Source organism: Catharus ustulatus, chromosome 3 (assembly GCF_009819885.2).
Source record: "Catharus ustulatus isolate bCatUst1 chromosome 3, bCatUst1.pri.v2, whole genome shotgun sequence".
Taxonomy (NCBI): Eukaryota; Metazoa; Chordata; class Aves; order Passeriformes; family Turdidae; genus Catharus; species Catharus ustulatus.
Genome location: NC_046223.1, coordinates 76,591,306 through 76,609,909, shown reverse-complemented (window position 1 = coordinate 76,609,909; position 18,604 = coordinate 76,591,306). Strand labels below are relative to the sequence as shown.

At 38.5% G+C, this 18,604-nt stretch overlaps 1 protein-coding gene across 2 annotated transcripts; it reads right to left on the bottom strand.

The window, feature by feature from the left end:
* Positions 1-367: 367 nt before the first annotated feature.
* Positions 368-18,225, bottom strand: CCNC (cyclin C). Of its 2 annotated transcripts, XM_033054672.2 has the most exons (12): positions 18,088-18,225; positions 17,100-17,206; positions 13,568-13,652; positions 13,253-13,322; positions 11,757-11,808; positions 9,158-9,213; positions 7,862-7,897; positions 5,893-5,984; positions 5,096-5,163; positions 4,736-4,815; positions 2,740-2,858; positions 368-2,107 (listed from the first exon to the last, which is right to left on the bottom strand). In XM_033054672.2, the coding sequence occupies exons 1-12, from the start codon at positions 18,117-18,119 to the stop codon at positions 2,053-2,055; spliced, it is 852 nt and encodes a 283-aa protein (XP_032910563.1). In that variant the 5' UTR covers positions 18,120-18,225; the 3' UTR covers positions 368-2,052. The 2 variants fall into 2 exon arrangements, with proteins under 2 accessions (XP_032910563.1, XP_032910564.1); XM_033054673.1 differs by lacking the exons at positions 13,568-13,652; positions 18,088-18,225 and having other exon boundaries at positions 17,100-17,187.
* Positions 18,226-18,604: the final 379 nt, after the last annotated feature.

Below are 18,604 nucleotides of genomic sequence, written 5' to 3'. Positions count from 1 at the left end.
CTTTTTAAAAAACTCTCTTCACTGAATCCAGCTCTTTGGACTGCACTTTATTGCCTTACACTATTTTTACTGGAATCAAAACTGGTAAAATTAGCCTCACCAGTAGAGAAATGCCTAAAGAAACTTCTAGATACCATCAAGAAGTGCCTAACATTTTACCTCCTAGATTTAGGTTCCTTTGTCCTTTAGGTGTGAAGTAAAGTCTGCAAAGACTCTTCAGCAGCAAGAATAATCACCCTAGCCAGAATTCTTCATTAATTCCCCAATTCTAAAACATGAGCTTTCTTGGCAGATTACATGGTATATGTGAGGATGATGATGCTTATCAAAAGAATAGTTCCTGTGTAAGAACTCCACACAACAGAGGTCAAGTTGCTTTGATTTATTTCTATTCCCCAAGTCCACATTACAAATAGCACATTTTAGACTTCAAGAAATGAAAGCAAAATAGCCAAATTCCACTTCATCAATCAAGTGTCTATAAAAGGTATGGATCAAATGGCAACCAAGTAGCAAAGACCAAAATGTATATTTTTTTTCCACCTCACCAAAGTGTTTGGGCTGGTTCATATAATGGAAATAACCTGAACAGAAATAAATGCTAGTAGCCTAACAGGCTACATACAAAAGCTTCAGTTATAATTTCATTGAATGACCAGCCAATTACAAAGACAGGTATTTGCGAAAACAGGTGGGGTTTTTTTAAGGGGCCGGTTTTTTGAACCAAGACACATCACAGAGCACATGTTTTCAATAATCTCCCTCCAGTATTTCAGTGCAGTGAAATGTGTTGTTTCAGAAAAACAAAAACAACAACAAAAAAAGGAAACAAAATAACAGTGTTATTGAACTTTATCATTCAACTTTTATACGTGGGTAAGTTTGCATTAAAATTCAAAATAAAGTTGTACAGAACTTAATTAGAAACAAAGTTATCTAAAAAAATCAAGAAATCAATTAAGGCCAATTCCTGTCTTCAGTGGGATATCTGCCTGAGTAAGGAACGTAGGATATGGCCTTCTGTTTGAAGAAATCTCATTTTCTCCAGCACAAAGTTAACCAAGGAATCCCATTGCAGTTATTCTAGAGTTGTTCCTAACATCCCAATTAAAATTAGCCAGTATGAAGCTCACCAAACACTTGATCCTCTTAAATAAATTCTCGAATGAACCACACAAATTCACACTAACAGTGAAGGCAGACTAACAGTGTATATCTTTTCTACAAAAAAAATCCACCATAAAAAATAGCAATAATATCCAGATTTGTACTTGATTGTAACATATTCCGATTGTACCATACAGTACGTTTATTTGAAAAAAAAAAAAGATATTACGTTGGGCTGTCTTAATTCCTAACACTTGAAATGTTTCAGAAAACTGCAGAATCACTATACATATTGCACTTCTCTGGTAAGTGGGCTACTATATATCAAGGCAAAAACAACCAAGTAGATCTACTGAGGAATACAGCTTTTTTAACCCAAAAACAGAAACTGACTTTCTTTCCTGCAGCTTTCATTAAAACTGTAACAATACTCTTTACAAGCTCTTCTAGGCATTTGTTTCTGAAGGACTGTGTGTTACTTGTTGCAGAATCTGGTTTTTTTTTAAATCAACAAAATGGAAGGTAATGGATAGATTCAACAACGAGTGCACTACCTTCAGTCACAAACAAAATGAAGACAACACAAGTCATTAATACAGTTACACTTAGGCCTCGGATTACTGTCGCTCTAAAAACAGTTCACTTCAACACAAATAAAATCAATAATGAACTATTTGTTTTGAGTGAAAAATGTTAATCTTTTGCAGCTTGGTTTAAGGTTTGATTCCTTACACTGAAAAATTTTAGCACATTTGCTCCAGCGTCAGAGAAAATGATGTAGTTTTAGAGAAAAAGCTTTCAAAATGCTTGACACAAACAAGCTATTTATTCTTTGAGTTCTTTGTCAGAGATGTTACTAAAACCTTCTGTCCATTGCATGAACACAGGAAATATCCCAGGATGTCTTGAGTCAAAGTGGTCCATAAGGAAATTCTTTGGAATGCCTTAAGATTGGCTATAACTAGAGTTCTGGCTACCATTTGGACCCTGTTCTCCTTCACTGTTGAAGAAAACAAAAAGATGTCTCTTCAATAAGAAGTATCACATTACATTTTTATCCATTTTTTAAAATTAAAAAAATACGGTATTCTGAAAGTAGTAACATATACATAAATAGGTCAAAATATTCTGCTCAGTTTCATAAAAAGAAATGCAAAGATTATTTTCAGCATGCAAAAATAACTTCACCATATTTATGTGAATGATAATTTCAATGTATGCCCATGAAGCTGCCTGCTGAATCTTCTGAAGTCAACACTGCAAAGTTCACATTACATAAGTGTGTTCACAGGAATTTGCATGTGCAGACTTCCAGCAGTGATATTTAATCACAGTAATTAAATACGACATCAAGAAGGCCCAGTTCCATTGAATCTGGCCCAGCCGTGGAGCCTCGCACTGGGGTTCCTTACATTTGCTGAGCTGTATTGATCACATTCTAATCACATTAATGCTCTCCAGAAGATAATGAATGTTATGCTTCCCACTAGCTCCTCAACAATCAGGTTGGTTTTGTATCAGAAACATCTGCACTGTAAAAACATACACTATACCTTGAATTAAACATTTACACAGTCTTAAGATTGCAGTCTAATTTTTCCATAGGAAAGGTGTAATATTGAAGTACCGTACCTGTTTGGAGGTGGTTTTGGTTTAGGCATTTTACTAAGAATAGTAGCCATCTCTTTCCTCTCATCAAAGTTCTTCCACTGCTCATACAGCTTCAGAATAACCCTGATTATTTCTAAAATCTGTATTAGAAAGATAAGAGATCCTAAGGTCAGACATGATAGTGATTTTATCTTTGTCTTAGCCCATTTAAGTGTGCAATTAACTAAAAAGGCCCCAAACTGAAACTAAACACAATTTTCATATTGTAAACAGAACTGTCTCACACTTAATCTGGTCACAAAAAAGCATTTAATTAGTTTTTTTGTTTAATTGTGAATCAAAGCCTGAACAGAATACTTTCCCTTTCAACTGTATTTACTGCTTCTCTTCCTCTGCAAACTAAATACCTTTTTAAAAATTTATTTATTTATTTATTTGCAACTACTGTTGCAGCTTGTAACTAAGCTCTGGATTGGGCAGCATGACTGCAGCTCTATGACCATGCATCATCAATACAGTAATTAATAATTATTAGTGTTCTGTACATATTAGCGGCACCGTGTGGGAAAACAAAAGCCCAAAACCACAAAACATTCATCCGAACTCTTTCCTTCCAAGAAACAGAGCCAAGGAGTTTTTAAATACTTCTTATATTCTTATATACATGTAGTAAGAATTGTTGACATTTTACATTCTGCTTCTGGAAGCATAAGCATTCCATTCCAGTTTGGACACTATCTACCTTAATTTCCTATGAAACTTCTAGTGCAATATTCTGTATAAAAGCTGGAGAATGTTTCATTCATAATATGTTTCATCTTTCTCTGAATTAATAAAGTAGACGTCTTTCTTCTTTTTAATACATGATATTTATTGAAGTGCTAAAGCAATGTATTTTGTCCTTGAAATGAAAGTCATAATTGGTGAAGAAGTCCATGGTGTTCATGTGAAAAAAATCAAGCTTAGGCTTTATTACTGATGTGAGAACTAATACATGTAAACATTCAAAGATATTCAGTATCAACCTTATGGTAATTTTATCTATTAAATATAGGTTGGTTCTCCTTTGCTGCCAGTTTTTTATCACCCTGCCTTTGAATGTATGACAGCATAATTCACAGAGTCTCAATGCAGCATAGCATCCACATTGTATTTAAATTTCAGGACAAATCCTGGAATACAAACACAATGCCATAGCATCACTGGGATAAAGGGCAACACCAAGGGCACAGAGGGAAACTGTACATCTCAGTCATAACAGGCTATTTAATTCCAGACACTCCGTTTCAAAAAAAGACTGAAAAAATATGTGCTAAGTGAAACGGTGTGATAAGGAATATGGGTACTACTTTGATTTGCTTGCTGGAGCTAAATAAAGATTAAAGAAGCCAACCTAAAAAGTAAAAGAAACTAGAGAGGATGAAGAACACTGTTAGTATAAGCACAACTGCACCCTGAAACCTAATAAATTAATAAAGGGGATTATTTGACACAGAATTTGCATTAGCCTGAAACTCAGCTGAATGATCTTGGTGTCCCCACTGAAGTCACAGTGCTGGGCATCCTGAAAGCGTTAAAAATGTTCTACACTATGCTATACTCTGCACATTACAGGGAGAAAATGAGAATGGTGTGCTGGCATGATGCTGAAAAGTGAATCAGAAAATCACATGCACTTGGAAGTCAAGCTTGTGCTGGTAATCTTGTGTGATGGAAAGACTGGGAATAATTTTTCTGGCAAACAACGTACAAGATACTGGCTTTATACTTCTGTCTGGAAATGACAATACCAGCAATGCTATTCTGTTATGCAATGGTTTTGTCTTGACTTTCAGAGCAGGGTGATAACCAAATAACCTGCTATTGTCTACCTTCAAAAGAGATCTGCCTAACTTCAACAGCATCTAAAAAGATCACTGAATTTTAAGTTCAAATCAGTACTGCAGATGTGTAAGACAACCGTAACTGCCATTTCTGGTCAATTCACAACAAGTGGTGGGAATAAAAAACAGAGTACCTTTTCCATATCAACAGATAGCTCAGCAAACCATTGCCTTGCATCCTTCTGCTGGACAACACAGGCCACATGTAGGCAAGCTGCAAAGATCAGGTAACAAGGACAATGAACAAAGATACACTCCCAATTCAGTTAGAAACATTCAATTTTTTATAAATCCTATACAGTTCAACAGAGAAAACTTGGGATTAATTATCTGACTTTTCTTTAAGGCTTTTTAAGTTGCAAGGCTAGTGTGTCAGTGCTGTATGAAACACAACCTGAAGCACCTTACGAGAGCACTCTGAGGAATGCTTGTGATGGGACAGTGCACAAAATACATCCAGTTAAACATGACAGGAGACATTACTTGTTACTTACCTAGAGCTATCATGAAAGGAGGGTACAGCAGACAAAGATCAGTTCTATATGTGTCATTCACTATCCTCCTGTGCAAAAAAGAACTTGTAAGTATCTTCCTATTCACCTTTAGACTACGTTCTTTCAAAAACTGCTATTGGTTTACAAATATTTTGTCCGTTTTCCAGATGGCCAAAGCAATGAGGCTGCAGGGCAAAACATCAAGGAGAGAAATCTTTTCCCTTGTAAAAATCTCTTGATTTCTTTTTTTCCCCTTGCAGTCACAGCAGAAGTTTATTTGGAAACATTATTTTAGTACATAAATGTCTCTCTGAGTGGATGTGCATGTACACCATCAAATAATTATCTGTTTCACAAATAAGTAAGGGCTAGTATAAAAGTAGTACTTCTAATGCCTTTCTGTATTTGAAACAGTTGAACAATAAGAGTTCTGCTAACACAGCTAAAAACCCTATATATTGCTTCAACCTCCTACAACATGCTACAACAAAAAGACAATGCTGACAGAAAGAAATTTCTTCTACACAGAGTCACCATTCAGTAATGTTAAAACTGTGCTATTAGAGCTAGTCTAAAAAATAAAAATTAGACCAATGCAAAGCAAAATCAATACAGGATTAAAAAGAGAATAAGCTAAGTCAGGGACATATACCTGCATAGGTTAACTAGGGCACCCTTTGTATTCAAATATGGTTAAGCCTGCTTGGTTCAGCAAAAGCTTAACCACTTTTGAAGCATAACTGTTAAACACTTGCTTTCTTGATGAAAGGAGGAACTATTTCCATTGTCTCCATTACCATGCGAGAGGTAGCAGCATGTCTTCTTGGCCCATATCTTGCACATATTGGAGCAAAGGTCTGTAAGGATGATACACTATCAAACAGCAGTCCTAGGAAAAATGTCATCAAGACAGAAGTTAGATTCCAATGCAGAGCACGTTGTCAGTTCGTATTAAAACATTTGGTTTACAAGTCAATTACTGATTTTTTTTTAAGTAGCATTCTAACACCTAGCCCTGCTCTAATGAGGGCAGTGCTCTCTCTAGAATACCATTACACAGCACAGTTGCCAGTCTGTCAATGTTCTTCCCCTAAGAGACACAGAAAGTCACATCTGCAGCACACTGAAACCTCATTTGCTTACAAACCCGTAATTCCCACTTGGAAATACAAAACACTGCCAGAAAACAGTCTGCTACTAAATACCATACATGGAGAGCATGCCAAAATAATTTATGCTGGTTTGGAAAGAAAGAAAAGAAAAATTCCACTGCTCTCAAATACCCTCATTTCAGGTCCAGGTAAACAAGAAGGAATAATCCTTTTGCTAAAAGCAGCCAACTGTGTGATACTACAGGGAAAAGCTGCATTAAGTTACATGTGCTGAACACTTAAATGAAACACTGTTACTGCACACACTATATATTACATAGCATACTGGAAAAATAATTGAATCCCCAAAACATAACTTCTTATAAATGCAATTGCTTGTTCTAAAACTCCTATATACAAAACTCAAGAGTTACTGCCATGTATATCAGAGATATCAAGAACTAAATCTAAACAGGAATCTAACAACTGTATTAAAACAGTTGTAGGTACAAACAAAAACTTTGATCTGATCTCCTCTGTGTTTAGTTCCCAAAATATATTCTCTCATCTGCTGTCTAACTCACTAAGCTGCTCCCTAGTTTCTTTCTCCTTTTTTCTGCACTTGAGCAGAACTACTATAGTGCAGTAGAACTAGAGTTCAGTGCTTAACCCATCCAAGTCCAAGCCATATGTACAAACTAGGCACCACTTTACCCAAGCCCCCTATGAAGTCTTCATTCCCTCCTTTCAGCTGCCTGAGCAAAGACAGCAATGGGATAGCTACTCTTATAAAAATCAGGTATGGCTCCTTTCTTTAAAAGGGTCTAAAGAAAATGTCCCACTGTGCTCCTGTCATCCAACAGCCTAATACTTACAGCACCATCTCAGAAAATGGGAGGCCTGAATTCAATTTCTTCCTTACAGGATTCAAACCCACATCTCACCTCCTAAAAGATTACTCTAATTATTAGGTTGTTAAAAACTAGCCTGAATGGGATAGTATCCACACCTCCTGCTAGAACATTTATGTGTAGCCCCAGATTCTTCCAGGCGAGAAGAGGGCATACAAAGAATACGACTCTTCATGGTCATGGACTGGCTATTCCATCTGTGGCTTTCTTTTTGGCCCCTGGTGGTACTTACCAGGACCAGAGAGTGCTAATATCATTTAGCTATCTCTCAGAAAGCACACATTTTGCCAGCAGAGAAAGACCGGAGGCCTTACTTGACGAATTCCACAAGAACCTTTATTTCATGCAAAGGGAGTCAGGCAGGATTCTCTCCGAACATAGGGCAGACAGCCATATTTATATGTTCAAGGGAGGATTCAAACTACAGCCAATAAAAGTTTATAAAAAGAACAGCATCCAATCTAAGTGAGAAGTTCTAAAGGTGAACTGACCAATTACACAGACTAATTTCTAACCAATTATCTTCCAAAGTGTTAGGAGAGTGACCAAATTCTTAAGGAATTTGGCTCAACCTTGGTATCTAGGATACCTCATCTATTATAGCAAGTTCCAGGGGCCAGGGGAAAATGGCTTTGGAGGAATTGTATCATCCACATCCACCTAAGGAAAAAAGGACACTGACATCCCAGTCTCTGCATCAGGAGTTAGATACAGTTACCTCTCTCACAAAAACACAAGCAGTTCCACCAAAAAAACCAACCTACCATTAATTCTAAGAGATAGAATTCACATTCTAGTATCTGTAAAGAAGCAAAATTACAGTTAATAAGCAGCATATTTCAGGCAGCAGAAAGAATTAACTGACACAGTTTAACATCACAAAAGCACAGGAATTCTCAACGGCTATTTCCAACAGTCCTAAATGCATTTTATCTGAAACTACAAAGCCAAACCAAAATAAAACTATCATTGGCTATTGCCTTATCACTATTATAACTTAACTCCAGTCATAATAACAAGGAATTTAAATATTTTGCATCAAGTTTGTTATGAAAGACTGCTTCATTGGCAGCACTTGTCTGATTTGTTTTAACACCTGGTAGCAGTAAATTGTTCCCAGTGCACAAAAACTTCACAGCAATAGAGAAGTTCTTTTGTAGACTTAGTGTCTTCATCAGCCCACTAACTTGCCAAATAGCTTCTCAAAACATTTTCAGATTTAATTTCATATGAAATATTCTGTCCAATTGCAGCAATTTAATCAGTTTTCACTCTCAATAGAGAAGGTGATGTACTGGTGACATCAAGGAAAAGATTGGACTACTTTGGGTATGTAAAAGCAGTAGTCCAAAATATACTTCCATTTGCTTTTATCTATAAAATAGTACTGCAGTTTTATTGTAAGGTCGTAGGTATTTTGTATTTTGATGTATCATGTGGCTTTCTAGATTGGGTGAAAAGCAACAAAAAAGTACTATTTGTTACAGCCAATCTAAAACTATTTAGATGTTTAGCTTTCAAAATTCTACAGCACTGGTCAAAATTGGTTTTAAGAAAAAATACAAAACTTCTCAGTATTTTGACTGAGAATACCTTGAAAACCACTAGTAAATTTAAATTTTAAGTACTAATTAAAAACTATTTTTCAAGAACCATTAAATTTTACAGCAAAAATAAAACTGCTTTCTGCAAGCCAACTGCTCATGTGTGCATGCTGGGAAGCATTCCAGGTGCAAAGGACATTTACTTTCCCTGAAGCAATGTATTTGTAACCAAGAATATTCAAAAAAACCCCTAAATCTCTTTTCTCATCATGCAATATGAAAACTACCACTTCAGTCACCCTATCACATCACTTGTCTTTCCTGTCAACAATTTAAGGAAAGGCGGTTACACAAGATTTTAATTATTTTTAAACTTTCCCAATATTCCATACAAAACTAATCATGAATGACCCTGACATATGAGTATGAAAATATTTCTTCCTTAGAATTAAAAAGAAAGATTTTCCTGCTAACAATTACTAATTTATTTTATCAAGTTGTAAAAAGCACACTTACATGGTTCATCCTATAAGGAAACTCCTTTGGAAAGGCATATGAAAACCTAGTTTTCACTACAGTAAACAGAAAAAAAGTATGTTAAAAATAATGTAATTAATACATTTACTTCTTTCCCTTTCTATTCATTCATCTGTATACAGCCCTTGAAATTTGTCTGGCAGTACAACTTTCAGTTTATGGCTTTCAGTACCAAAGGTTTGTATTTCAAAGAGAAAAGTTACAAGATTTAAGATCCTGAAAAAGGAAGAGAAATACACCTGAAACCCAGATTTGCACAGATACTCAGCTAGACATTCGACTGCTGCTTTGGACAGCAACTAGCTCAGGGACACCCAACTTCCCATAACTTATTCAGAGCTCTCCAGCTACTGACATTCAGGATCCCAGTTCCAACACTAAATCCAAATGGAATTTTCATGTGGGATTTTTTACATAGGTTTGATCCTTCAACATGCAAGATTTTAAAAGAACTAATGAAGTCTACAAAAAGCAAGCCCAAGGACAGGATAAGGAGCTCAAACAGACTTCGTGCAGGTCCATAATGTAATGATGATCTCCAATTGAGATATTTAATAAATCTCTGTGTATTTTGCAAGGAGAATGAGTACAGTCAGTGCACTGGTAAGAAGCACGTTAATATGCAAAACCAGAGTGATTTCATGTTAGAATGCTGAACAAAGAAAAACAAGAACACTTGAAGATATGGATTTAAGATTTGTACAAGAACAAATTAAAGTACAAGTACATTTAAAAATCTATTTTAAATCCTTGTCCTCCAAGGAAAACAGGTAACATTTAACATCCTGGAAGTGGACGATATTCCTTATATTAATGGTAGACAGTGTATTATTAAATTACACTGTCAATATTACTTCCAGAAAATCAGTATGGCATTCACTTCAAAGAAAAGACAGCATTAGTCCTCTGGACCAAAGAATTTACCATTTAGACCAATGGTGAACTTTGTTAGAAGATTTGTTGTACGATACCAAGATTGGGCTACTGGTTGAAAATTTTAATTATTTCAAGAAAGAGAAGAATTAATAAAAGAGTTTATCAAGATTTATGCAAACTGAAGAGGTACATGGTAAAAAAATACCAATTTGAGAAAGAAGATAGGAAGAAAAGGCATTTTCCCCACAAAGCAAGCTGCGCAACCACTACATGGAGTGGTCATTTTAGCAAGATGTGTGGAAAAACCTTTTGAAGAGGTTGTTGAAAACCAAGCTAAGATTATCTTCTTTACAAAGGAAACAAATGCTATTAACTTCATAAGTTATAACAAGTTATAATAGCATTCATAGCTACCTAGCTAAAAGCAAGCAAACCTCTTTAAATCAGCCACCATTACATTAGTCACCCCTTCTGTTAGTTTGGTTTTGCTTTTACTTGTCTTGCCTCATCTTTCCATGCCTTTGGTATTAAGACATTGAAACCTGCTGTGTGCTACTGAAGCAACTCTGGTAAAGAGAAAGCCTGATGCAAGTGATCCCATTTCCATGGAATGCACAGTACTGGGCTGACAGGACTTCTAGGTCTGACGCAAGAAGAGCTGTGGGGAAAATCTTCTATGGGATCCTGAGACTGGGATTTTGTAAAACAGCACAGCTAAGAACTAGATGTCCAAGTAAAATAAGCTGCTGCATATTTACCAAAACCCATCTAACCTTCTCAATGATGCATCAAAACTTCCACACAGTGATGCTTCTGATGTAAAAATACCAACTCTCAGTGCTAAATCCAGTACTGGTCTTGGTCATGCTGGCATCAAAGATGTGTTTCAATTCCTGGTGGCAGAACTGTCACACGGCCAGCCCCATGGACTGATACATTCTCTGCATCTGTAGGCTACAGATGCAGCCAGTCACCTGTCCCCTCAACGGCTACAAGGGATTTTGAAAGCGCTGACCTACATTTGGAAGAGCACAGCCAGGAATTGCCCATTGAGAGCAGCTGGACCTTCTGGGTCAGATAGCATTCAGCTAAGGAAGACATCACTTTAAGAGTTTGATGGATGAGATGTAAGTTACATGCACTGGGAAATACAAAGCAAGTGGGAAAGATAGAGAATTAAGTAACTACAGTGTAATTTTATTGAATTTATTGTGAACAATAAATTATAAAATGTATTTTTAGAAATAAATATCATGTGCAGACTGATTTTATGATGGGGAAAAACAGATTAAAAATTTTTGAAGGTATGCAGCCTACCAAAAATTCTTAAAACAGGTACTTCCACAGAGCCATACCTTTTACTAAACAGACAAAGCCATAAATTTCCAATTCTATCTTTGAGTAGTTCAGAATTCAATTTACTACTCGAGGTTGTTTATAAATTTCAATAGTTTTATTTTTTACCTTGTTTTCACTTATGCCTGGCATAAGTTCCAACCATAATCAACCAAAACTAATACAGCAATGATCCTTCTGTCTCTGTATTTGGAAACAGAAGTTATTTATTCTAAATGGTTTTAACTGGCTCTTATAGTCCTCCACGATTTGATAAAAAGCTACCTTTAAAAAAAAAGCAAAGAAACCAACTGATCTCCCTACAGAGATGCCTAACTAGAATGTAATGAAAACTACTAATACTTACATACAGAAGTAGCAGCAGAAATCAACCTTGTATTTGAAACAACACCAAATTCCTGAAGAAAAAGAATGGTAAATGAAGTGAACCACCTGAAACACCATAGACTCAACACTCTTATCAAATTAAAATAATAGCTTCTTACTAAACTGGGCTTCTTTTTGCAGTATTGTATTTGGTTCTTTCCCCCACCCCCTTTTTTCTTCCTTAAGGTGAATAGAGTTAAACTCTTTACCTAAGAGTTATTTCATTGATTAGTTTCTTGGTTGGTTGTGAGGAACAGTAAAGATTTATGAAAGGTACTAAAACCACAAAAGCTCAGCTGGCTAACATTCTTTATATAAAACAGACAAGAGAACTTCAAGGATATTTTTAGCTTATCCCATTTTGAGAGAAAACTGTCTTGAGAAACCTGCCATTAACTACCTTTTAAAGTTATGTTTTCGTGAAGTCTTAGCTCCTGTGCTGAGACAGTCAGCAAGCTGCAATTTTTCTGTATACAGTGTTCTTTCAGAGAAGTCCATAGCTGAATCAATAGTGCTGCCCTCTAAAGCTGCAGAAGCTTTAGAAAGGCTACACAGACTTCTAATTTAAGGTACATCTATGTATACACACTCTATGTCTGTGCCTGCTTAAAGGCTTATTTAACAGGTTGATAAAAAAAGCCCTCTCTCAACACTCTGTCTCTTTTCCTTGATGTCTTCCAAACACTGAAAAGTGTCCACAGTACTTGTACAGACAACAGTATCACGTCACCACTAGTTTAATAGGACTGTTTCTACCATCCACTAAGTATTTGAGTTCCTTCTGTAAAAATTCCTTAGTGCTGACATATCATAAACTGGCCAATTTGACTTTTTTCCATTACACAGACACTTCTCAAACAGCTGTGAAACTTGCTGCATTACAGAGGAGTAACAGCAGCACCCAGCTGATGCTAACTCTTGGCCACATTCAAAGGGGAGTACCAATGGTGGAGGCATGGAGCCCTCTCACCACAATCCCTAATGGGTCAGTTCCTTATGATAATTTCTCAAGGACAGCGCAAGAGCTACAACATACTTTTAATTCAAGTAATGAAAGTGTGGTAAACTCTGAGGATCCCTTGCTATATGAAATAGAACAAGATAATTAGGAAAAAAATCCAATTATGTTTTAAAGTTTGAGTAAATATAAATAAGGAGAAACACACCAGAAAGGAGACGCTGCTTAAGATATCTACAATTTAAGATACAGTGTATGTAAATACATAAACACTGTCACAGTGAAACAGCCATTTAAAATATTTTTTTCCATTTTCACAGGCACTTCAGGGTTAGTAATTCAGACAAATTTTGAAGGCCTTCTCTGTCTCCTTTTCTTAAATGCTATAGAAATCTATGCAAAAAAGAGAAGGTTTCAATCCCCAAAGCACGAAGAAAGACAAAAAATTTCAAAGTCCTAAACGTTTTCTTTCTCTCATACATCACAATGTTACATTAAAAAATTGTAATACTTCATACCTCTACTTTGGATGCCAAAAACACACACGTAGGAGCCATTAATACTGGATCTATACTTTTTAGGGAATATCTGAAATGTTACAACAAAATTATAATATGTTGTTTCATACATGTAGAACGATTAATCTATCAAGAGCACCACACTTCCTTTTGAAAAAGCAAAGCTTAAGTTAACTTTATTAAAGCATAAAAGCTTTACACCATCCAGAAAACAAAAGTGGCACTGTTTTTAACACAGAACTGCATTTTTAAAGGGCTACCAAAATGTGCCTAGCAAATGTTTTATTCTTGTACCATCATAGTAAACAGTCCTACCTGGCATAGAATCTCTTGAAGTAGACTGTAGCAGTGGCAATAACTTGTTGTCTTAATTTAAGATGTTCACCTAAAGCCTGGATAACTTAAAAAAAAAATGAACAAAAGCTTGAGTTGAGTTTTTTTAAACAATTTGACACCAAACAGCAAAGGGTCTCAAAATACAGCTAGCGCTGGGGATTCTAAGGAGCAGCACCACATTCTTCTACCTCAGTTCAGTTGCTCTAGAGAGACAACACACTGTTGTAAACCTACAGACCTGCAGGTGAAGAACCACTGCTTCCTGAACCTTCAAAAAGGAAAAAGTACCTTGACTTCATTGTGTACAAAGTGAGTATGACCTTTAAGAAGATGACAACACTAATCTCAGAAGGGTAAAGCTCAGGTATTCCATTTTAGAGCAAAACAAATTCAGACACAGGAATCCTCAGCTCTTCAGTGCCACACAAAATGGATGGTTTTTTTTCAAACAAGTAAAGCTGCCAACACAAACACGGTCATTACATTTGGCAGAGGCAGCAGGTGTTAAAAAAATGACATATTTAGTCTAGGGAGAGGGGGTGGGAGACCAGAGGATGCAGTCAGCTGCTCCATCACGGTGGTCCTCTGCCAGTTGGCCAAGAAACAACCCTGGTGTCATCTGTGCAGGTAGCTCTTGTTTGGCCTCCCAGGCAAAGGAAAGGTGCCAAGCAAATTAGACGCATCAAGCTGGGATTAAGAGCAGGGGTTGGATGTAAGGAATGGCACAGTGAAACATAAGGTTGTTACTTGTTATTTTTCCCATACTTCTTCACCGCCATTATTCTGAGCACGGCTCGGCTCTGTGAAGACTCCCTCTTCTTTTTTTCCTCCCTCATGAGAAATGTCAAAAACAGTATTTTAAAATACATTTAAGTAGATATTTTAAATATGTACAGCAAGACCAAGATAGTGACCACTGGTGGAAAAAGCAAACAATTCTGTTGTCAGTCATCACTAAATCCTTAGTTCCTACTTAAACACACTCAAGTAGAGAGATTTTTACCCATGCTCTTATCACATATCCCCTGCAAATAGCCAGGGTACAAATTTGTCACCCACTGGCAAGGCCCAAAGCAACACTAAATCCCTGTGTCATATTAGTCCTTTTCTAGAAAAGAATGCCAAATTTGACATTCTAGTTTGACAGTGACAGTAGGACACGCAAAAGTTCTGAAAAGGGTGTTAAACCCAGTACGCAATGTCTGTACAAATATTAAACATTTTATCAGCTTATCTTGGGAGGTTGGAAAGAATTTTTGTCTTTAATTTGACCATGGGGCTAAAAAGCTGTACTACTACTAGGGCATCAGAAAAATTAAAGTATTAGGCTAAACAGAATTCTCCAAATATGTTTCATACTCCCATGGGATTTTCAGGAATGGTTAAGCCATCTGCTGTCAGAGAAAAATCAAGTGTGGTTTAGAAGAAAAAAATGGACAAGAGCCTAGAGACTTAATGAAATGGAAGCTTGTATATGCTGGGGAAAAGTCCAATGCCTGTAATTATTTTAATATTTGAAAAGAAACTATAAGATCATTTATTCCTTATATTTACAAATTAAGTGATTTCAGTGGTTTGGGTTTTTTTAATAAAGGTTGTTTTAAATCTGAGTATTTTGAGTAGCCTCTAACATAAACATTACTGCTTCTGCCACCAAAAAGGGAAAACAACTAACAGACTTCTCAACCAAAATCAGTTAAGACTTGCTGATCCAAACAGAGAAATCAACATCAGTTTCTTTTTTCAAACTACTTTAGAAGATGATCTTTTTTCTTCTCTTCATAGCTGCAGGGAGCCACATAATCAGTTAGTGATCTACAGCGCTTGTTTTCCAATGAGGAAGCAGCAGGAAATTGCCCCTCTCCACGCAGATTTTAATTGCTTTAGGGAACAACCATCTCCTGGGCTGATACACACTGAATGTGACATGCTGTGGCCAGGCCTCATCTGCTCTCAGGTAGTGCAGATGGGAAACAAGGGGGGACCCAAAGCAGGGTCTCTGTTCAGAGGCAGGTGAAGATACCACGCATCCAGGGCTTGAACACAGCGAGCTCTGCCTGAGCAGAGCATCCCTGCCTGTCCTGCTGTCTTTGCTAGAGAGGGGGAGAAAGCCCAGCAACACTCTCTCCTGCAGAGAAGGCTATATTCCTAAAGGCACAGGGAAGACACTGGCAGAGCTGCTCTCCAGCTGCCCCCAATCACTCACCTACCTTCAGGGGAGGCATGGAGTGCCAAGGAAAAGGACCTTGGGAACCACAAACCAAAACTAACAAACTAACCTGTTTACTTTGTAAAGCTTCATTTACCCAAGAAAAACAATTAAATGAAACATTTAAAAAGCATATTTCGCAGTTCAAATTAATACTTGTAAAAAATTAATATAGAAATACAGTTTTAGAAATATCCATAACCCTCCTTTTGTCCCTTTTTGTATTATTATGACACTTGGTTTTAACCTCAGGAAATTTCAGGAATGGATCAACTGATTTCATTGCTAGCTTGATTTCCTGAAGCCCTATAAGCAATAACACAGAGGTATCCATAGTGATCGTGTTTGTAGCGTATGCAATTGTTACAAAAATAACTAAGCTAAGAGAGAAGCTGGGATAAGTATCTTTCACAGATAACATTCCAGCACTGACATAAGATCTTCCAGTGGCTCTGGGAAAGTGACTTCACTTCTCTTTCTCAAGTCTGGCCCAGATAGCTGAAAAAAATAAGTTCTGTAATTTAAAGGAGCTGCTTGCAAACAAGTTACTAATTAGCAATATTTTTTGCATAAGGAGATTTTTTAAAATATTAAGCAATTGCACAGAGAAAATTTTAAGTGCCTTTGTAATCTGATATCCTCAGGTGTGCCCATTCATATGGATGGCTAAATGCTTTGCAAGACCAAGTAAATCTTAGACAACTTCCCATACAAGTCCCAAATTCTTTGGGAAAACAGGCTGCCTGCCAACAGCTCTCAGAATCTTGTTGACAATTTGAGAGCCACCTGGTATTGGGAAATCAGTCAGAAGACAAAACACAGACTGTGTTGCAGGTTTCAGAGAATCTAAATGAACACAAATAACAAGTTTCCAAACTCTGCTGTTTAACAGGACGGCACAGACCACCTCAAATACTTACTCCACCCTAAGAACCCAACAAAAACTCAGGCTGAGTACTAATGCTTGACACTGAGCTTTTAATACACTAGCTCAGCAGTTTCTGCTTGCTTCTCTTCCTTTTATGTTTTGATAAAAACCTGTTGAAAAGAAAATGTACTGTTTCATCCTATCACAATTAAAATGTTATGTATGCAGCTTATTAGCCTGCAAGGTCTCCTAGAACTATGTTAGTACAACTGACAAATAATGACATTATTTATATTCCCCATCTTTGTTAAAATAGGTTGTGAAAGTACGTGTAATACCACAATGAAAACATTACATTTTCTAAGCAACTCAAACCTCCATTTAGACATGGTACACATTGCACAGATTTTATGGCAAAAATAAAAAAGTTTTACCATTAGTAAAAAATATCTGTAGCTTCCAATATTCTTCTTCAGTCAGAAATTTCAAGTCTTTCTGGCGTTCTTTCAATAGATCTTGTTTATCCAAAATCCATTGTAAGCTAAAGGAATGGAAAATAATTTCAGCAATTCTTTATCAACATTATACTGAGTGTCTCCTGTACAAACAGACTATGAATTAAGACTCTAGGATAAAGGGTTTGTGGCCTTTAACAAAGCCACAAACAATCTTCTCAAACAACAGTTCTTCAGCGTTTTCGAAAGTTAGACAACTGAAAAAAAACAAAAAAAAAACCCAAAACCCAAACAACAAAACATGAACTACCCAGGGACTGAGATTAGCCTCTACCAGTAGCAAAATTATCTCGCTGTGCAGATCTTAGACCCTGACGGTCACTAACAAGGCTTATGCAGCAGCCATTTCATTGCGGGCCAGCACTCAAACCTTGACGCGCCCAACACGAGGCGTCTCAGGGCAGAATCACAGAATCAATTAGGTTGGGGAAGACCTTCGAGATCATCGAGTCCAACCCAGGACCGAACACCACCCCGTCAAGGGGGAGTGCCACGTACAATCTTTCCTTGAACTCCTCCAGGGACGGTGACCCCACCGTCTCCCTGGGCAATCACACTTCCCAATGTCCAACCCAAGCTGAGCCCCGGCTGCCCCACCGCTGGGGACAGGCGAGCCAGGAACCCGAGCTCCCGCACTCGGCCGCGGGATCCCGGGCTGGCGCGGGCACCGACACCGGGACGCGCCCCGTGTCCCGGAGCGCCCAAACGCTTCCCAGGCGGCGGCTGAGCGGGGCCGGCTCCCGCCAGGGTCCCGCGGCAAGCAGGCCCCGCCGCCCGCCCGGCGCTCCCCCGGCCGCCCCGGGCCTCCCTTCAGCGCCGTGCCCACGCCCGGCCCCGCAATGAATGGACAGAGCGCGGCGGCGGCCCGCAGCACCCGTGCCCCGCGCCCCGCGGCCGCGGCACCCACTAGTGAGAGCTCTGCCAGAAGTTCCCGGCCATGGGAAGGAGCGGAGCGGGGAGGAGGCGCCCGGGCCCGCGATGCCCCGGCCCCGCCGCCACAGCGCCGCCGCCCCCGCGCCGGCAGCAGGAAGGAGGAGGCGGCCGCCGCCGCCGCCGGCCGGCAACACGCGGCACTGCGAACCGTTCCCCCGCGCGCGGGTTCCGCCCGCCCCGCCGGCCCCCGCAGCCCCGCTGGCTGGCACCGGGACACGGGCCGCCATGGGCCGCGAGGCACCTTCCAAAGCTCCCGGTCCAGCCCCACCATGTGCAGGGACACCTTCCAGTAGGGCAGGTTGTTTAGCGTACTGTCCAACACGGCCCTGAGCACTGCCAGCCATAGGATAGCCACAGCTGCTCTGGGCAGCCTCTGCCAGTGCCTCACCACCTTCACATGGAAGGAGTTCCATCTCTATAGCCAGTCCAAACCTGCCCTCTGACAGGGTAAAACCGCTGCTTCTCCCAGTAAAGTTCCTATTGTAAGCAGC